General features: G+C 51.9%; 1 protein-coding gene across 1 annotated transcript; it reads right to left on the reverse strand.

Moving 5' to 3' along the window:
- Nucleotides 1–3574: 3574 nt before the first annotated feature.
- Nucleotides 3575–11571, reverse strand: ECHS1 (enoyl-CoA hydratase, short chain 1). Its single transcript, XM_039252430.1, has 8 exons — nt 11450–11571; nt 10114–10311; nt 9468–9595; nt 8581–8680; nt 7307–7411; nt 6722–6841; nt 4905–4972; nt 3575–3737 (listed from the first exon to the last, which is right to left on the reverse strand). Exons 1-8 carry the CDS (start codon nt 11535–11537, stop codon nt 3672–3674), a joined length of 873 nt encoding a protein of 290 aa, XP_039108361.1. The 5' UTR covers nt 11538–11571; the 3' UTR covers nt 3575–3671.
- Between the last annotated feature and the right edge of the window lie 8947 nt (nt 11572–20518).

The following is a 20518-nucleotide window of genomic DNA, read 5'->3' on the forward strand; positions in this document are numbered from 1 at the left end:
CATTTAAAAAAATTATTAAAAAAAAAAATCCCAAACAATATGGGGCCAGAAGTCAATTAACTCTGAGAGAGTGGGAGCCTCGCCATGGGGTTTGTGGCCCCCTGCTCAGGGTGCCAGTCCTGCTCAGGGCGCCAGCGGTGCTTTCACTCACGGCCGCGCCTGTGGCCATGTGCTAGCCTCCCTCCAGCTCAGCCCAGAGCCCCCAAGCCAGCTCTCATTCCACTAGGCCTGGGGCCGGGCTCCTGTCTCTGCCAAGTTCTGGAGCCCAAATAACCCTATGGATGCAGACATTTGAGGCACAAAGAGACTGACATGCACATTCAACGTTTAACAATTTATTGGTTTCTGGCTGAGCATGGCTAAGACAAGGCTGTGAAGACAAGTCTCAGATGGGCCCCTCAAAACTGGCTCCTCAGGGGGCGCCTGGGGGGCTCAGTTGGTTAAGCGTCCGACTTTAGCTCAGGTCATGGTCTCGTGGTCTGTGAATTTGAGACCTGCGTTGGGCTTTGTGTTTCTCTCTCTCTCTCTCTGCCCCTCCCCTCCCTCAAAAATAAATAAACATTAAACAAATTTTTAAAAACCCAGCTCCTCAGAACTACGGGGCTCCATTGCTTGATCAAATTACAGAGGCTGCTGCTTCTTGCATGTGAAAAATTAAACAAATGGATTTCTCCAACTTTCGAGTTTCCTCCCTCGGACACCTCTGCTTGTTTATTCTGGAATCTACGATAGGTGTTATGTCATCCAGCACAAACTCCCAGTTATGCATTCAGCTTTACTACATGAGTATTTCCACATCTATTGCCAGGAAGTTGCCCAGCTTTCTGGTGACCTGCCCACAGGGAGGGCCTGTGTGGTCCGAATCCCATTCCCTCGTACCTACTTCTGCACGTGGTCGAAGACCCGAGGGTCATCTGCACGGAATGTCACCGTGCCTTCTGTCTGCGCTCTCAGCGCCAGGGAGCGGGTCCTACGGCAGCACAGGACCTCCCGGCCGTCTCTTCCAGAGCCTGCTCCGGACCTGCTGATTTCTGACCACAACGCACAAGAGAACAGACGGGTCCTGGGTGAAGCCTGCAGAGCTAATACCTGCAAGGCAAACAGTCTACACAGGATCAAAATTCCTGTTCTGGCCAGTGCCTTGCTTTACTGCACAAATGTAACCAAACCACAAGAGCATGCACTCTAAGGTGTTTAGATAGCCAGTCTTCACAGAGGTCACTTCAGTTCTTTCTCAAGCAATCAGCTCGTTTCCTGGGGCAGAGGGTACACACTCCTGGCCCCACCCCAGCCCAAGACCGTGACTGGATCTGCACATCCAGAAATGATCTCAGCTGTGTTCCAGCCTCTGGACTGCCTGCCCACACTTACCTGCAGGACACAGTGGAGGAAGTGACTGTCACAAGTGTTCCCGGGTCACCACTCAGCCGGAGGGACAGAGGGCCCCCAGGGACGAGTGCTCGGAGGCTCAGCTCCTGGCCCAGCCAGGTGCAGGTGCCCCCTGCGTGGGCAGAGCTCTGTCCTGGTTCGTAAGCAGTGCCCACCCCACGACAGGTGGGGCCGTCTGCGTAGAGCAGGACTACAGGGTGAGGGGTGAGGGCTGGTGTGGCAGCCGGCAGGCCCTTACCCCTCACCCGGGCCCATCGGTTAACCTGCAGCTGCCATGCCACACGCGCCAGTGTCGACAGCTAGCTGGGTCCCCACAGTGCCCAGCGCTCACCCATACAGACGCTCGTGTCCTGGCCTCACCTCAGAGGGTCTGAGGATGTTCTGAGGCTGGGGCCCTGCCCTGGGCCGCGACTGCTCCCTTCACCCATGAAGCTCTCAGGCAGGACACAGAGCTCTGTCCTGCGTAGGGCTTCCGCTCAAGCAGCTGGTGAATGGAGGGTTGGGAGCACCATGCTGTGCTGGCCCAAGAATTGAGCAGCAGATGTCTGGTGGGGTGTGGGGGGCTTCCTGTAACTGGGGTCCCTTCATCAACCAGTGCCCTCACGGGGTGATCCACCAGAGTCCGAAGCCAAAAGAAGAGACTTGTAGAAATTCTTTCTTCTACACCAAGTGGCACTCAGCGTTATGGACCCAAGCAGGTTCCACTGGGTTCCGGGAACTGCCTGATGCTTCGGAGACCTCGCAGGCCAGGGCCCCCACGGTTCGAGTCCAGGTCTGGGGGCACGTGTATTCCAGCTAACACCCAGGGGTTTGGAGGCACGTGGTGCTAACATCAGTGCTGGAGACTCAGCCAGGCTGGCCCTGAGAAGCAGCATCTAAACCTGCTGGGTTTAGATGGGATGGGGTAGGTAGGTCCCTGTCACAGGCAGCCTGTCCCTTGGCAGGCTAACTTCTCAAAATCTTACAGACATGCTCACACTGAAGTGCAAGGGTTCATGCACTGAATGTTCACCATGGTGTTTCCCACACAGCTCTGCTAACTGGAAACTGGATGCAGCCTCATATCCAGCACCAGGGGAAATAAACCACAACATCCCTGCATCACTATGTATTTCGGGGCCAGTGAGCAGCATGCTCCCAGGAATATTGCTCAGCTATGAAAAGAAATCAAACTCTATTATGTGCTACAACCTGGACAGAGCTTGGAAACATAGTAAATTCCCAGACACAGAAGGAAGGTGGCTGGGGCAGCACCAGGGCTGAGAGGTCACGGTTTGGGACAGGCGTGTTTAACGGGGACAGAGTCTCTGCTCGGAGGATAAAGCAGCGTGGAGATGGGCAGCAGGGAAAACACCATGAGTACACCTGTAGATTTAAAAACGGTTAAGACGGGGACCTATACATTACATAATTTTACGACAGGTGAAAGGGTGTTTGTCAAACACGAGAAGAGGGTGCACGTGCAGGACAGGACAACCGGTCAGGGCACTCTGGAGAAGCATGGATGCAGAATTCCATTTTTATAAAAAGAAAGCTGAGCTCTGTACTTGTGTGCACAGAAATATCTAGAAAGCTCCGTACCTGTTACCCTGTGTGAGGGGGACTTACTTTACGGACTCCTGTTCCGTGTGACTGTTGTCACAACAACAAAGTGGGAGTTTGCACAGTGACGTGATGCTCACCATGTGACTTACGTCCACCACGTAGTCAGCAGCGCCACCCTCGGAGCGGCACTTCACTGGCTGTGAAACCACACAGCAACCCAGCAGGCTGTGACACACTGCACCCACTGAGTATCTCAGTTTCTGACATCAGGTCAAAACAAACACACCAAAGGCTCGTGAGCAGAATTTTTTTTTTTACAATTTATTTATTTTGAGAGAGTGTGTGTGCACAAGCAAGGTGAAGAGGCAGAAAGAGAGAGAGACACAGAGAATCTGAAGCAGGCTCTGTGCTGACAGCCCCGATGTGGGGCTTGATCTCATGAACTATGAGATCACGACCTGAGCTGAAATCAAGAGTCGGACGCTCAACCGACTGAGCTCAGGCATCCTGAGCAGAATCTGATTAAGAAGAATATGCTTAGTCAGGACGTGAACACACTCCAAACACTGATTCTCATAATCGCTGGATGAAGACTGCCCACCGAGAGCACAAGCCCCGAGCAGCAGAGAGAAACTGCGTGTCACCTCCACGGCCCTTTACAAAAGGATTTATTTGCTTCTAAAACTGTCAAACTGTATTTTCTTTACATAGAGGGTTCAAGGCAGAGACAGAGGTGCTCACTGGTCTTTGAAATTGGCCTTTCTCTTTTCCACAAATGCAGTCATTCCTTCCTTCCGGTCTTCCTGGTGGGAAATGGAAAAAAAGCAGAGATGGACATTTGTGTTTTCCTACTGAGTCCAGTGCGGGGCTCAGCCTGTCTGGGGGGTTTGCTCCGTCTGTGGGTTTCCTCTGCCCTCTTGGTTTCCAGAGTGGCGAGGGCACAAGGAGGAAGGGTCCTGCACTGGGACTGCCTGGAAGCCTGGGAACGACCCAGATTCCCTGACCATTTGGGGCTGGCCTGGAAATGGCAGTTTTACATATCACCAGCCCCCAGGTTTGATCATTCAGGGACCACTGATTTATGTGTCAGAGAAACTCAGATGCACGTGTTTGGGTCATTCACCTGTCCTCACCTGGGCTTAGTGACGGTCTGTGTCGAGTGCCCTGAGTGCCGTGGAGCAGAGCACAGAGTGCAAGCCCTACCTCGCACCCTTCCCTGCGTGCACGCACGTACCTTCCCTTCCTCAAGAGCCAAACACATTTCTAATCTCGCTTTTATGAAACACCTACATATGACTTTCTGATAAAAAAGAGGTTTTAAAACTATTATAAGAAAGACCACCTTTTGGTTACTGTAAAAAATCCTAGAAAACACTGTTCTGAAGCTCAGATTGCAATATCATAATATATTCACACTCCGTTCCCAGCCATTGGACAGATCTAGGAACATTATGGGCAAGAGGACTGCATTTAAATATGGGAGCCTGGGGGCACCTGGGTGGCTCAGTCAATTGGGTGGCCAACTTCAGCCCAGGTCATAATCTCATGGTTCGTGGGTTCAAGCCCCACGTCGGACTCTGTGCTGACAGCTCAGAGCCTGGAGCCTGTTTTAGATTCTGTGTCTCCCTCTCTCTCTGACCCTCCGCTTCTCATGCTGTGTCTCTCTCTCTCTCAGAAATAAATAAAAAACATTAAAAAAAAATACAAAAAAAAAAATACGGGAGCTTGCTGTCTAAACGTGCAGTTCATAAGAACTCCTATACCAGGAAGTAACCCTGTAAGAGCTTCCGTACACTGTACTTATTTGCAAAAATCATGCTCATGGACAGGACACATCTGATCCAGTTATCGGGGAAGTGAACAGTTCAACCAAAGAGAAATGGTTATTATGAAAAACTCTACAAGGAAATTCTCCGTAATTTTTATGGCTGGGACACATGTGACTCCCCATCTGAATGCTGTTTACTCACAGTAGCGAACGTTAAATAGAAGAGCTTCTTCTCCAACTTGTTTCCCTCTGTTAATGTCATTTCAAAAGCTGAAAAAGAAAATTCTGAAGTTATGAACCCTGGTGCTAGATGTGGGAACATGTTAAGTTTTTTACAGTGATAAGGAACATTCCCCACTGAGACCGCAGCCTCGGAAGGCCTCCCCTTTCTCAAATGCACCACCCTGACTGAGCATCAGCAAAGCCACCTGCTTAGAGGGCCTCCCATGCTTCATGCCCAGTGGCCCAAAAATAGAGGCATGAGGAACTGAGTAAAAGGGTGCAATGATCAACTCTGTCCAGTCACAGGGGCATCTGGGAGCCTTTACAGAAGTACAGAAGGAGATATGGTTTATAAAACAGTAAGAAATAAGAATTAAAGGGGCACCTGGGTGGCTCAGTTGGTTGAGCCTCGGACTTTGGCTCAGGTCATGATCTCACAGTTTGCGGTACCGAGCCCTGTGTCAGCCTCTGCTCTGACAGTGCAGAGCCTGCTTGGAATTCTCCCTCTCCCTCGGCTCTTCCCCTGCTTGTGCTTTCTCTCAAAATAAACAAAAATTACCCCCCCCCCAAAAAAAATTAAAAACAAACAAAAAGAATGAAAACCGGAAAAAGGAACTTTGTGCCAGAACAGAGTCCTGGGCAGTGAGAATGTCATTGCTCTGGGCCCTGTCTTCCCAGCGAAGGGGAAGGGACTTCCCTGGCTGAGCACCGGGAGCAGCGTGTCCCTGGCGAGGGGCGGAGCAGTGGCAGGTGCCTTTGACTGGCCTCCCGGACACTGCAGAGACGGCAGTGTCCCCTTCTTTTTCTTTTTTAAAGTTTATTTACCTTGAACGAGAGAGAGAGAGACAGAGAGAGAGAGAGGGAGACAGAGAGACAGAAGAGAGACCAGGAGTGGGGGAGGGACAGAGAGACAGGGAGACAGAATCCCAAGCAGGCTCCTCACTGTAAGCACAGAGCCCGATGTGGGGCTTGAACCCACGAACAGTGAGATCACGACATGAGTCAAAACCAAGCGTGGGACACTGAGCCGACTGAGCCCCCCAGGTGCCCGGCAGCAGCGTCCCCTTCTGGAGTGTGTGCTACCCGCTCACCCCTGCGGGGAAGCGTCACAAACAGCTCATTCAAGTGAGAGCAGCCAGGGTGACTGCTTTCCTGCAGAGGAGCACAGGCCCAGGGAGCCTCGGCACACATCTTGGGCCCACGGTCTTCTCCACAGGCAGCACCCAAACGGGAGATAACCCCCCAATGCTGAAGACCATGAGCTTCGTTAAAACTCCAGAAATTCTCGGGAAGGTCACAGCCGCTCCGCTGGTAGAGGGCAGATGGAGTTTGGAGCAATGAGGGGCAGCAGGAGTCTGTCCCCAGTCTACATGGGTGTCCGCGAGCCTGCGCCGCCCGCCAGGCTGCTGACCGCAGCATAGGTCCCCGTCCCACTGCAGACAGAGAAGTATCTTCCGCCAGGTTCCGGGAGCTGAGCCGAGTTTCTCAGGAGCCAGACTGGTTGTGCTCTAGGCACCATCCTGCCTGTCCTGGCCATTCCCCTGCAGGCCAGAGCTTGTCACCCTCTGTCCCTCAGGCTGGCTCCTTCCTTGGGTCGTGATACCAAGAGGAACTCAGAACGTTTCAGGAGAATCTGTGAGCCAGCAACCAAGAACTAGAACTCTACAAAGAGCCAGGATCGTAACGTGAAGAGCCTTCACAATTTCTGTCCGGGGAGGGCTAAGATGCATGACTCAGAACCAAAGCCGTAAGGCTCACGACCGTCCCTGCACCTCCTCTTCCCAGCAGAAACCCCACCTGCATTCACGGACTCTTTGGCCATTGCTGCTATGATTTTAGAATTGCTGGCAATTTTCTCTGCACACTGGATGGCTTCTTCGACCAGTGTCTCCACAGGAAAAATTTTGCTTACAAGGCCTAAAATACAAAAAAGGTAAATAACATGGGAAAAAAGCACTGGTTATGTTTCTCTGAGTTGGGATGCTGCTCTGGGAGCCAGGGTCTTCTGGGTGCTAACGAGGGGCTGCAGTGACACAGGGAAGGCTCCCCAACATCCCCGAGGTGGGGCCGATGCCCTCAGCTGTGAGCTGACACATAAATGGGGAAAGAAGGGCGAGTCCCCCAGGGGCAGAGAAAGGGAGGGCCCGCCGAGGGTCTCCAAGACCCCCCACTGCTGGCACTGGGAAACAGGATGGTTTTCTGATGACTCTTTACCCAGATGTAGGTTTTAGTTACTGTTTTATACGTGAGGGATTCCTAATAAAAACCAAAGGCAGTTGTCCCTGGGGCTCTCGGGACACCAGAAAACATTCCTGGACACGGCCCTCCCTGTCCACTCAGCTCCCCATGAGGGCCGCTCCACGGGGCAGGGCTGGCCCCCACCTGCTTGCTTGGCGTCCTGGGCAGAGATCCGGTCGCCAGTGAGGACCATCTCCATGGCCAGTGACTTTCCAACCGCACGGGTGAGCCTCTGGGTGCCCCCAGCACCTGCAGACACAGGGGGCAGCAGGTCATGGCAGCTCACGGCCATGCAGGCCAGTCCCAGCGAGTTCTGAGGATGAAGATGGGCCCTGTGGGTGGCGCAGGTGGGCAGAGGGGAGGCAACTTAAACCCTCAGGGGAGGCTGCTTTGCCCACCGCGGCCCCAGGCCTGGCACGCAGAGCCCCCGGCACAAGCAGCTCTCCGGCAGGAGTCAGGCAGCTCAGATCCTGGCGCAGCCCAACCTGGAGGCCGGCGGGGGGGCCTCTGACTGTGACCTGCTGCCCGCAGGGCTGGAGCAAGACCAAGAGCGCTACACCTTGGGCTGCTGAGTGTGTCCTTCTCTCCAGTACTGGCTCCGTGCGCCCCATCCACCCTCCTGCTCACCTGATGCTCTGCGGTTGGAAGAACAGTGATCTGCCCAGTCACCTGCCCTACAGTGAGCCCTGGGCTGCCAGCGTGAGCCAAGGGGACTGCCTGAGGGAGGTACCCGTGATCCGACAGGCTTAGGTACTAACTCAATGAAGTGGAGGCCTTGGACACAGAGACAGGAAGAGGCCGGCAGTCAGCAGAGTGCATCTAGGGCTTTTCCTTGCCCTTATCCGAGCCCAGGCACCCTTTTCTGACCCCACAGCTGCTGCCTGTCTGCCTGGCTGCTCAGGAAGATGCTGGGAGCTCCAGGCTCTACCTGCAGAGCAGAAACCCTGTGGGGATGTAAGTCAGTAGCCCTCATCGAGTGGTCCCCGGGGCACAGAGGAGTCACTGTTTGCACACAGTTCCCATCACCCACCTCGTGGGGTATCTGATTCCCTGCTCTGTTGAATCTGGGGTCACGAGCAAGAATCACTGCAGCTATAATGCAATATGTAGCCGGCCACTCTTACTAGCATCTGACAAGGAATCGGGTTGTCATCAAGAGACTGCACAGCCCGAGGCTCTTGGGCCACCCTCTGAGCACTGCTGTGTCCACTGGGGCTTAGTGTGATGGTCGGCAGAGGGAGCAATGGGAGCAGACAGGTGGCTGCCCGGCCAGTGCTCTTACAACAGCCCCGGGCCCCTCGTCAGATGCAAGCTGCATGCTTTTGTCTATTACTGGAAAAGCTCTTACTTCCTGAGATGCGGGCAGATTCTGGAGAGTTACCTGAAGCCTGCATACTAGAGATGTCATCACGCTTTACCTGGGATGGTTCCTAGCAGGATTTCTGGCTGTGCAAACTGGGCTTTCTCTCCAGCATAAATGATGTCACACATCATAGCAAGTTCACAGCCGCCACCAAGCTGCAAAACACGAGGTGCCACCAGGAAATCCAGTCAAAAATTCACTCTAGTTGCCCAAATTTTCTGTTAAAATGAATTTGGCCCAAGGTGTAGCAAGATTAATACAGAGATGCAAAGTTAGTTTGGTGTCTAATAAGTTACCCACAAACGGCTGATGCTGGCAATGGGCCCAACAGCAAACTCCTTCAGCTCTGCGGATCCCACAGTCTCTGCTCTGCTGGATGGGCTCGAAGGCAGCCAGAGTTCACGATTTAGCAGGGAGGACGGTGGTCCAATAAACCTGACTGGCTGACCCCGGCGCTACCCAAGGGGAGCTTTGTTACGTGATCACGAACGGAGTTGCCCTCGTCACTTTGATACGCTCACCCTCAGTGCCTCTGAGTATCCACGTGCCTGGACACAGTCCCTGACCCACCACATGGAGGACACACGTCTCTCGCAGCAGAGCTGTCAGTTTATAGGTGTAGTGCAGGCTGCAGCCATATAAACTGCACAGAAAAAGCAGCACATGGCCTATAATCTAGGAGAGGGAATCGTTCCCAGGAGTCACAGGGGCCGCAGTGGGGACGGAGGGGCTCCCCTAACAAAGGCACCGGAAAGCCAGTGGTTGAATGTCCGCTACCGAAAGCCAGTGCTTTAACACGTCCTCTCTGTGGTTCCCGGGTCTTTGGTGTCAGTAGGTAGGAAGGGTGTGCTGGCTGGTGACTAAACTCTGGCCTTTTCAAAACAAGAATCGGTTATGCGACACCCACCAGTGTACTGAGAGGAGGCGTGGCCTGACACTCACAGCGTAGCCATTGACAGCAGCGATGACTGGCTTCTTGACCCGGGCAAGTCGGTCCCAGGGGCTCAAGAACTGGCTGGAGTAACAGTCCTGGAACATTCGGTTCTGCATCTCCTTGATATCGGCTCCAGCTGGGGGGGACGGGGCACAGGAATGAGGTCCCAGGTATGAGAGCAGAGACCCCGTATTGCCGCACTCCCAAACCAACAGGGGGCTATGGGCATGTGGGATGGCCAAGCACGACCCGTGAGCCAACGGCCACAGGGACAGAGCCAGGCAGGAGTGGGGTGGTGAAACGCCACGGCATGTGCTGGCGGAGGTGATGCAGAGGGACCGCGGGACAGGGACCGGGGCAAGTGGGACTCAGAAGGCTTATTCTAGTCACCTAACCCTCCACACACATAAAACCCGACTGTTGAGGACCCGAATCCATCTCACTCATTTTGCTGGTGGAGCACACTTGACTGTTAAACAGAGCAGTTCATTAGAGCAGTATCTGTGTCCATTTACACTTCACATTTAAATAAGCCCCAAGTAGTACTGAAGTTTCTGATGCTACCGTGGAGGTGTAAGTCTGCCTACAGCGCCCCATGCCACAGTCAGGCGCCCCCACACACCTGGCTGGCCGGAGGCCATGCTGCCCACACACCTGCAAATGCCTTCTCCCCTCCCGTGAGGACGATGGCCCCCACGGCAGGATCTTCCTCGAAGGTGTCCAGTGCCTGGTTGAGCTCTGTGATCAGGCCATTGCAGAGCGCGTTGAGTGCTTTGGGGCGGTTCAGCTGGATCAACCCCACGTTGCCCTTCTTTCCCTTCTTTTCTGTGATGATGTACTGGAAGTCAGCACCTGGGGCAAGAAGGGAAAAAGGATTTCCATTCACGTAGGCATCAAACTCGGGGGGCTTACCCCTGTCAGCGGACACAGTGACCCTGACACGTCCCCTGCCCAGTCCTCAGGCAGCAGCAGCACACAGCTCTCAGCCTCATGTGTAGCCTCTGTACCAGTCTCTGCCCTCACAGAAGTTTGAACATTTCCTTTAGTTAATAAACCCAGAACCCAGCAGTAAACAGCAGCCCACAGTGGCCCTCCTCTTCTGAATGCGCTAGTCAACACTGCCCAGAACTTGCGCCAGAGACACCCCGTGATCCTGCAGAAACGAGATGGGGAAAGAGGTTCCTTCAACAAGTGCCAACTCGGGCAGAACCAAGCTCCAAACAGAAGAGAGTAGGAGGTACACACAGGGTAAGGTGACTGCCACAGCCCGGAGGGGCAGGCCGCTCACACCTGGGGGTAAGGCCTGGAGAGGAAGAAGGGTGGCCCCGGAAGCCACAGGTGGGCGTCAGGGTGAGGATCGAAGCACCTACCCTGGGGGCTGGCTGCGGAGTAACACGAATGAAATGATTGCTGACCGCAGGTCAGGAGCAGAAGCGAACCATCAAAGAGGCGGAGGGTAAGGTCGACAGGCCCTGGAGGCGGGCAGGTAAGCGGGTACCCGCTACAGGGAGAGGATGAAGGGGTTCGCCCAGCTCAGGGACAGGCCAGGGGCTCCTCGGGAGGCCCATGCCACCGGCTGAAGGCTGCGTGCAGGAGGGGCCCACAGACTTGGGGCGAGCAGCGGACACCGGCTGGAGGCCTGCCGGACAAAACACGTGACCGTTTCCAATTCCGAGGCCCCCTCTGCACATTCTATCGAACTCCCGTAAACCAAACAGCAAACTGAAACGGCCAGCGGTCTCGGCACGCGGTCCTGATCCCCCGCAGCCGAGGGGCACCAGTAACCCCAGAGCCCAGCGAGCGGAGGCGGCAGGTTCTGGGCGGGGTGCTGGATGGCGCCCCCTGCAGAGGGGCGGGGTCAGGCCCTGGCGGCGACTGGGGGTGCTGAGGGGTCAGCTCCGGGGTCGGGCAGGGTCAGGCCCGGGCGTCCCAGGTGCGGCCGCGGTGCCAGACCCCCGCCCCGGGCCCGCGCCCCTGGCCCCACACTCACCCGAGGCGAAAGGGCGCAGGGCCGCGCAGCCGGGCAGGGGGCGCAGCGGGCCGCGGCCGCGGGACAGCAGGGCGCGCAGGGCCGCCATGGCGCTCCGGGGTAGACTCGCCCCGCCCCGCGGAACCGCCCCCGGCTCCGCCAGTCCCGGCCCGGCCCGTCTCCCGGCCGGTGTCGCGAGAAGGCGCGGGCATCGCGAGACCTGCAGCGCCGCGGAGGGGGGCGTGGCGAGGCCGGGGGAAGGGGTTGAGCGTCAGGAAGCTGGGCTCGGCGCCCGGGCGGCGGCGGGGGGCTGGCGGCCGTAGCGGGGTCTGGAGGCTCGGCGGCCCCGAGGGTGGACACCAGCCCTGAAGATGCCGAGGGCCAGGCCCGCCGCCGTGTGACCGCCCGTGGTGACCCGGGTCTGGCCGCCCAACGTGCTTGGAAGGGTCGCAGGGGCTGCCTGAGCCCCCTCTTGACCTTGACCTTTAGCCTTTGGTCTTTCCGAGCCGCTCCGGGCACGTTCCCCCACTTTCGGGACAAGCCCCGCGCGGCTTCCCCGGGGGGCTCGGGGGCCCCAAGCCCGTGCGCCCCCAGGGACGCCTTGAGTCTCACCCCCCGTCCTGCACCTCACCGCGGGGTCGGAGATCCTGCTTTTCGGAAAGAAGCTCTGAGATGCGGGGGGGAACGCGTTGGCAGCAAGGGCCCGCTCGTGAGGAGCTGAGCAGAACGGAGGGATGGTTCCGGAGCGCGGTCCCGGGCGTGGCAGGCATCCTGGGGGTGCTTCGCCCCCGCTTCCCCGCGCTGGGGCGTCCCGGGCCCGCGCGCGGCGTTGCGTGGTGCCCAGCACCGACGTCTGTGTATTTGTAGGCCTAGACACAGCGTGCGTGCAGCACCGTATGGGTGCTTCACGTTGACGACCAGGTAGCTGCTGAATACTAGATTATGGGTAGCTTTATGGAAGTAAGATTTAACTAAATTTAAACAATGACCTTTTAAATGTATTTAAATTATTTTGGTTATAACTTACAAGGGCTCAGACCCCCGGCCTCCAGTTGTATTTGCAGGTTCTGCAAATGGAGACAAAAACCAGATCGTCTACAAGTGAAAAGTAGAACTGATGTTTTAAATAAATAAAAAATTCAAACCAGAACCGAATACTCGGCAAAGTTTATTTCAAGGCTGAAAGGGTAGAATAAAGACCTTTTCATGCAAACAAACGGATCGCCAACTCTGTGCTAAAGGAGACTGTGTCCGGGTGGGCTACACCAATGTGACAAGCACACAAAATGAAATGGCCCCAGCGTGAAAGAAGTTTCTAAGACCCCAGGGCTGGTATTGAGTGACTGCTGTCCTCCATGAAGTTAGGGACAAGAATACAAGTGACAGAAAAAAATGTATTAGGCTCAAAATAAAAGTCACTTAACTTTACCAGCAAAAATGGGTTTATTTGGAAATAGAAAATTCCAATTAGGGACATGCAAGCTATTGTCCAGTCCAACAGAGGAGAGGAACTTTTTTTATGGAGGACATTAGGAAGCATTGCTTCAAACTAAAGTCCTTTGGAGAGAAGTAAGTTCCGGTGATGAGCATCTCTTGGCTGAGTTACAGGGGTGGTCCTTGTGCAGATGCGGTGTTCACCTCTTCCTGTTGGGTCCTGTAATCAATGATTCTTTCCTTTTGAGGATTCTTGTGTTGGGTCTGTAATTCACAATTCTTCCTGTAATCTGCATGGAGTGGTATGGCTCCCCCTTCTGGCCTCCGGACTCCATTTTGGTGAGGTTTCCTTTATTGTGGTATGTGTGTGTATATATATGTAGTATATATATATATATACATATATATATAAAAACATACTATTTGTGTATACACACACACACACACATATAAATTGGGCCTCAGGAAAATTGAAAGCTTTGTATTTCAAAGGACTCCATGAAGAAAGTGACAACCCACAGAATGAGAAAAAATTTTTGCAAATAATGTATCTGATAAGGGTCTTGTGTCTAGAATATATAAAAACACTTTCAACTCCATAATAAAGGACAAACCATTAAAAAATGGGCAAAGGAGGGGTGCCTAGACGGCTCAGTCGGAAGGCCGTGCGATTCTTGATCTTGGGTCGTGAGTTCGAGTCCCATGTTTGGTGTAGCAATTACTAAAAAAATAAATGGGTAAAGACTTGAACAGAAATTTCTCCAATAAAGATATGCAGATGGCCAATGTGCACACAAAAATGTGCTCAGTATCAGTCACTAGGGAAGTACAAGTCAAAACCACAATGAGGTATCACTTCATATACACTAGAATGGCTATAACCAAAACAGACAGACAGTGGCAACTGTTGGCAAGGATGTGGAGAAATTGGAAGACTTCATTGCTGCTGGGAATGTAAAATGATGCAGTCACTTCGTAAGATAGTCTGCCAGTTCCTCAAAAGGTTAAACAGTGTGACCATATAACCCAGCAATTCTACCCCTAGGTATATACCCAAGAGAATAAAAATATGTCTACACAAAGGCTTGTTCATGAATGTTCGTAGTAAGTGTTATTCATAATATCAAAAATGTGGCAAAAAACCCCAAATGCCTATCAACTTGTTAATGGATAAACAAAATGTGATATGTCTATACAATGGATACATTAAAATGGATTAGAATATACAATAGTATGTTATTTGGCAATAAAAAGAAATGAGGTGTCCTGACACTTGCGACAACGTGGATGAACGATACACTAAGTGAAAGAAGTCAGACCAAAGGCCACATACTGTTGTATGACTCCATTTGCATGAGTGTCCAGAATAGACAAATCCACAGTGGCAGAAACTAGATCAGTAATTGCCAGGGGCGAAGGGGTGTGAGGCACTGCTAAGAAGGAGGTTTCTTTTTTGAGTGATGAGCATGTTCTAAAGTTGCTCGTGGTAATGGTTTCACAACTCTGTAAATACCCTGTAAACCAATGAATTGTATACTTTACACAAGTGAGCTGTATGGCATATGAACTGTAATCAGTAAAGCCATTTACAAAAACTGGACAACCTGATTTACTTAAGTCACATGGGCAACATCACTGAGTAGCTGCAACCTTAATGGCCAGGGGTGGCCCTTAGGCTAATCAGCAGAAGCTCATGATTGAAACAAGGTGTGTCCTGTGTGTGCTGGAGTCCTCAGACACAGCTGAGTAGTCTACCCCTGGCCATGGCCATGGGACTTTTCTGTTTCCAAGAATGTGGGATGAGGATGACAGACCGAGCTACCAGTCACAGGGCTAGTTACAGCTGCAGTTTGACTCAGGCAGTGGTGCCACAGTGAAGGGACACACAGAGCCGGAAACTTCCTCTTCCACAGCCTGGGGACTAAGGTGCTCCCTCTCCCAAGTGTCAGCCTAGCTGTCCTCTCTCCCCAGCCATAAGCTCAGGTTGTGAACTTTGCCTTCTCTCCAATCACCCTCTAAGTGCACCCAGGCTTTCCATTCAGATGTAGTCTGCGTGGGCCACCACTGGGCCGGGGGAGGGTACACACGGAGCAGGTATTCAGCCAAGCGGTCCCTGCCTTCACAGTGTAGGGTTGCGTCAAATAAGAAGAAGATCCAGGGGATTGAGCCAGAATTAAGTTTGAATCCCCCAGACCCGGTTTTGGCCAGATTCTTATCCAGGAATGATCAGGGCAGAATCTCAAACTTTCTGAACAGGCCTCTGCAACCCCTCGTGATCCTGATCTTACCAGTGTTGACTGAGAAAAGAGGCAGAGTTGAAGTAAAACAAAAGCATCATTTGGTGTCTCAGATTTGCAGTTTGGGGAGTAGAGATTTGGGTAGCAACCCAAATTGTGCCCTCCTAGGGGAAAATGTCAAGGTTTTTTATTTTTATCTTTTTTACATTTATTTATTCATTTTGAGAGAGAGAGAAAGCATGAGCAGGGGAGGGGCAGAGAGAGGGAAAGAGAGAATCCCAAGCAGGCTCCACAGTGTCTGCATAGAGCTGGAGCCCTCGAACCGTGAGGTCATGACCTGACCTGAAATCAAGGGTCTGACACTTAACCGACTTGAGACATCCAGGCGCCCCAAGTCAGGGCTTTATTAAGACCGAAGGGAATGCTTGTATGCACTGTTTACTAAGAATTTTGATTGGTGTGGGCAGTAGAAAGCTAATCTTGGCTGAATATAATCGATTGCTAAGGCTATCACAAAGCAAAGTCTTTCTGTACTGCATCGCAGGTGTTTGGGCAGAGTCCTTGGAGGATTTGCAGTCTGGCCCAGTTCAGAGTTCATGGCTTTAAATGGTAAGGAAGTGAATAGTCCCATCCTTTTTTTTTTTTTTTTTTTTTTTTTTATTATTTTTTTTTTTTTTTTTTAGAGAGAGAGACAGCGTGAGCAGGGGAGGGTCAGACAGAGAGGGAGACACAGACTCTGAAATAGGCTCCAGGCTCTGAGCTGGCAGTCGGCACAGAGCCCAACGCGGGGCTCGAACCCACGAACCGCGAGATCATGACCTAAGCGAAGGCTGGACGCTTAACCGACTAAGCCACCCAGGTGCCCCAGAATAGGCCCATCCTTGAAGGCTTCCTGGCTCCATTTGAAAACTTCTTGACTGGGGCGCCTAGGTGTCTTAGTTGAGTGTCCGACTGCAGCTCAGGTCATGGTCTTGCGGTTCGTGGGTTCGAGCCCCACGTCGGGCTCTGTACTGACAGCTCAGAGCCTGGAGTCTGCTTCTGATTATGTGTCTCCCTCTCTCTCTGCCCCTCCCCTGTTCACATTGTCTCTCTCTCTCTCTCAGAAATAAAAAATAATAATAAAATAAATAAAAACTTCTTGACATAAGTGACTCCATTCTCATTTTACCTTCCACACCAGAACAGGCTGGCTGGTAGAGAAGGAGAAAGTCACAACCAATGAGATCCCAGATGCTTGGGGTGTGGACATCATCAAATACCTTGACTGAGGCCTGTTTCTGGGTGGCCACTGGCAGAGGACAAGGGACAGGATAGCCAAAAACATGACACTGGGTAGTTTCAAGGGTGATAGAGCCAGATGATAGGGCAGGGACAGTGACAACCCAGCCTGAAAATGGGGTTGCAGCTGTAAGACACTGCCGGCCACCTGGAGAGAGGATGTCTGGCCGGTTAGGCTGCCCCGAGTGGCCAAGGCCCAGACTAGGAAGCCTCCCTTACTGAAGGGTGGGCATGCAGATGTGTCCCTCACAGCCCCACGGGTCGTGTCCTCGGAGGTGGCATTGTGCTGCCATGTCAGCGGCAGTGGGCATGTCACTACAAACTCTCTAAGAAGCTCCAAACAAGCCACAATGACCCAGTCTTCTAGCCCTGCTTACAGGTGACGCTTGCCACCCAAAACTAAGGCCGAGGCCGGAAGCCATGAGCTCCAAACAAGCCCCACAACCCAGTTTTTGACTAGTTTGATCCAATTCCAACAGTGGGCTAACCCTCCAGATGACCTTGGGATTGTTACCATATAATTGTAATAACAGAAAACACCTGCTAGCACCCTGACAGATCCACTGCGCCTATTTAAGGGAAAAAAAGAGGTGCACTGACTTCAAGAAAGCCTCTTGCTTCCCTGAAAACCCCTGTCAGCTTGCTTACCAGCCCCTTAATTATCCTGCACCATAAAACCCTGACCATGAGACTTAATCCAGGGGAAGGTACCTTTTTTTTTTTTTTTAAATAGAACCTGTGTCTTTATTATTCCACTTATCAACAGGAAGCAGATATACAATGAGCAGAACCTGATGCAGGGCAACAAGTTTTAAAATTTATATTTTTTTCTTCAGACCATGATTGTTTTTGGAAGCTTAACATCCATCTTGGATTTTTCCAAAATAGGGTTTTTGTTTCTCTGATGTTAAAATTAATACATGATAAATAATACCTGATAAGTATAGGAAAGTATTATAAAAATGATGGCTGCCGTTTTTATTTTTACCTTACTCTCTGGCTCCCTAATGTCATTGGACCCTGAGGCAGCCCTGTGGGGAAGGCACTGAGATCTTTCCCTTTACCACAATGGTGCTCAGGCACCAAGAGTGAGGGTCATGTAGGAAAAGATCAAGCTGAATTTAAATCTGGGTCATCAAACTCCAGAGCATGTGTTCTTAACAGCAATAGATTCTTTAGTATTTGTTTCTTGTTTATAAATATGGAGGCAGAAAAATGTAGGATTACACTTAAATATTCTTTGGACCATATGAGTAGAAGGTGGTGGTTTTGAGAAAAGGAAGGGAAGAAAAGGGACCACTCTCCACTGCCTTTGGATGTGTGGCCCCAGGCTAGGGCTCCATCCTGCACTCCAGGGGAAGGTACCTTTAGAGCATGTGCACCCCTTCTCCATTCTCTCGTCATTGAATAAATTACCGGCTTGCCATTAAATACTATTTGGTTATTTGGCAAACAGTACTGAGTAGGAACTAGCCACTTTGGTAACAGGTGGGCTTCTTGGGCTCCACCACCAGCTTGATGTCAGGGGTCACATCAGGGCCCTCACCATGGGCATACCTGTGAGAGACCCAGAGACCAGTGGCCACTTTCTGGAGTTTGGGATGTCAGAGAGTCTTTAATCTGTGGGCTGAAGTGTCCTCAGTGGTCACCGTCCAGCCCAGTGACCCTGCTGAGTTGAACGCTGGGGGGTCCCCAGGGCCTATAGGGGAAACTCTGAGGAGGAAGCCCCGTGAACCAGGTTTTACTCCAGGTGCTACAGTGGGGGGCAAAGTTTCCTCCAAAAGGAGAGCTGTCTCTTCCAGCAAACAGGTGACACTAGGGTCAGGGTGACTGCACCCCAAACATATGTTTCATTGGATTTACCAGATCGGCAGGGATGTCGGGCTGAGTGACAAGGCCAGGGGTAAGTGGTCAGCTCTGTGAACTGGTCCTAGGCCTGGCACTGCTGCTGGGTTCCTTGTGACCTCCGGTTTCCTCCTAGGACTTCACGTCCCTGCCAGGGGCCGTGCGGGGATCAGGTGAGCACCTCTAGACAGAGGGCGCACCTCGCAGAACCAGCACACTGTGTTATCCCCGCACTTTTCCCGCACCAGACAGATGTCAAGGACCCTGTTGGGAAGCAGGGATGGGGTACAGAGGGGATTGGTGGGGGGGGTGTGGGGAGGGAGGAGCCCAGGGCAACATGCCCAGCATGCAGCACACAAAAGCTGCCCCCAACCATTGCGGCCCCCAGAGGCAGAGGCCATTCCAGAGGCAGCCACCCGTGGGTGCCCTGGTCTGCTTGGATGCTCATATGCCCAGTCACAGAAACTGTTCAGTGTCCAGAGACGGGTCAGCCTACGGTCTGGGCACTCTGCCAGAATTTCAGACACTGCTTCTGCCTATGGCAACACATCTTCCAATGTCATTCTTTTAAAGTGCATGTACATTTCATTGAGAATCACATATTTATATATATTTGTATGTCTACTTTCTGAGTTCTATGAGGGCTGCAACTTTGTCAAAATTTTGTCATTATTCAGGGATGAGTCTTCTGCACCTTGCATTATTTGAATAGGTATTCTCATGCTTTAAGAAACTGTTAAGATTACAGGCAGGGGCCCTGGTGATTGTCTGGTGCTGTCCTGGAAGCAGCCTCAGTCTGTCTCTGCACAGAGCAAATCCAGGGGGAGGCACAGTTGGGAGTATATCTCCAGCACCCAGGATACTGACCCTCTGCACCCTTTTCCACTCTTTGGCTCTGAAATATTAGCAGCCAGGCCTACATGCTGCAGGCAGGACACTGGAAGACTCTGGGAATACTGGCCAACCCAAAGGAAGGACTTAGAGATACTGATGGAGGGTTCCCCAATTAACAGGCCCCTGTGCACCACAGAATCAAGCTCAAATTTGATGAGCCCCACTTACAGATCTAATATTTCCAAACAGCCTTCTGGTATAATCCTCCTCATGAGCAAACAAACATTATCTGCTGGCATGTAAAGGGTCTTCCTGGAAGATAGGAACAGAAGAAACAGGAAAGAGACAATGCAGAGCAAACACATCAAGCAGGAGAATGACACTGCAAGATTTCTGATTCATATCTTCAGACATTGCTTCCTTCAGCAAGAGTAGAATATTTCTCTTCTCTAAAATCAGACGTGAGTGGAAGAAGAAAGAGCTCTTGGAAATTAGACAGTGTGAAAGCAGAAGCAAAAGCCTCATGGGAGAAATTCCTCAGAAAGCAGAGCAAAGGGTAAAGATGGGAAACAGGAGCGACTACATTCGAGGGTCAGTCTCAGACCTCTGACATCCTAAAACAGATATTTTAATTAAAAAAAAAAATTTAGAGAGAAAGACAGAGAGAGCATGTGGGGTGGGGGGTGGGGGTGGGAGAGACAGAGAAAAAGAATCCCAAGCAGGCTCCAGGCTCAGCCCGATCCCACCACCCTGGATCACTATCTGAGCCAAAATCAAGAGCCCAGCACTCCATCGACTGCACTACCTAGGCACTCCCTAAAATAGGAATTTTAGAATGAGGAAACAGCGAATGGGGGAACAAGTCATTGGTAGAAACAGTTGATTAGTGAAAATAGCCTATGAAAGAAGTTCCCAGTATTGAGGGACAGGATTTTCCCGATCAAGGGCTCTTCGATTTCCCATCACAGCAAACGAAATTCCAGGCACTTGGAGCCACCACATTGTGAAATTTCAATAGATGATCCCGAAAATTTGCAGGGAGGAACAAGCCTCCACTATGGTAAAAGATTATAAATTTGAAAGCCTGTGAATTTCTTTTTTTTTTTTACAAATTGTTTATTGTCAAATTAGTTTCCACATAACACCCAGTGCTCATCCCCACAAGTGCCCTCCTCCGTGCCCATCCCCCCCTCCCCCCACATCCAGCAGTCCTCAGTTTTTGTCAGCATTCAAGAGTCTCTCATGGTTTGCCTCTCTCCCTTTCCCCCACCATTTCCCCCCTTCTTCTCCCGGTTGGTCCTCTGTTAAGTTCCTCCTAATCCTCCTATACGTGCAAACATATGGTATTTGTCCTTCTCTGCCTGACTTATTTCGCTCAGCATAACACCCTCAAGGTCCATCCATGTTGCTACACAGGCCAGATTTCATTCTTTCCCATTGCCATGTAGTATTCCATGGTATA

The sequence above is a fragment of the Hyaena hyaena genome, unplaced genomic scaffold (genome assembly GCF_003009895.1).
Source record: "Hyaena hyaena isolate Hyena2069 unplaced genomic scaffold, ASM300989v1 scaffold_409, whole genome shotgun sequence".
In the NCBI taxonomy this organism is placed as follows: Eukaryota; Metazoa; Chordata; class Mammalia; order Carnivora; family Hyaenidae; genus Hyaena; species Hyaena hyaena.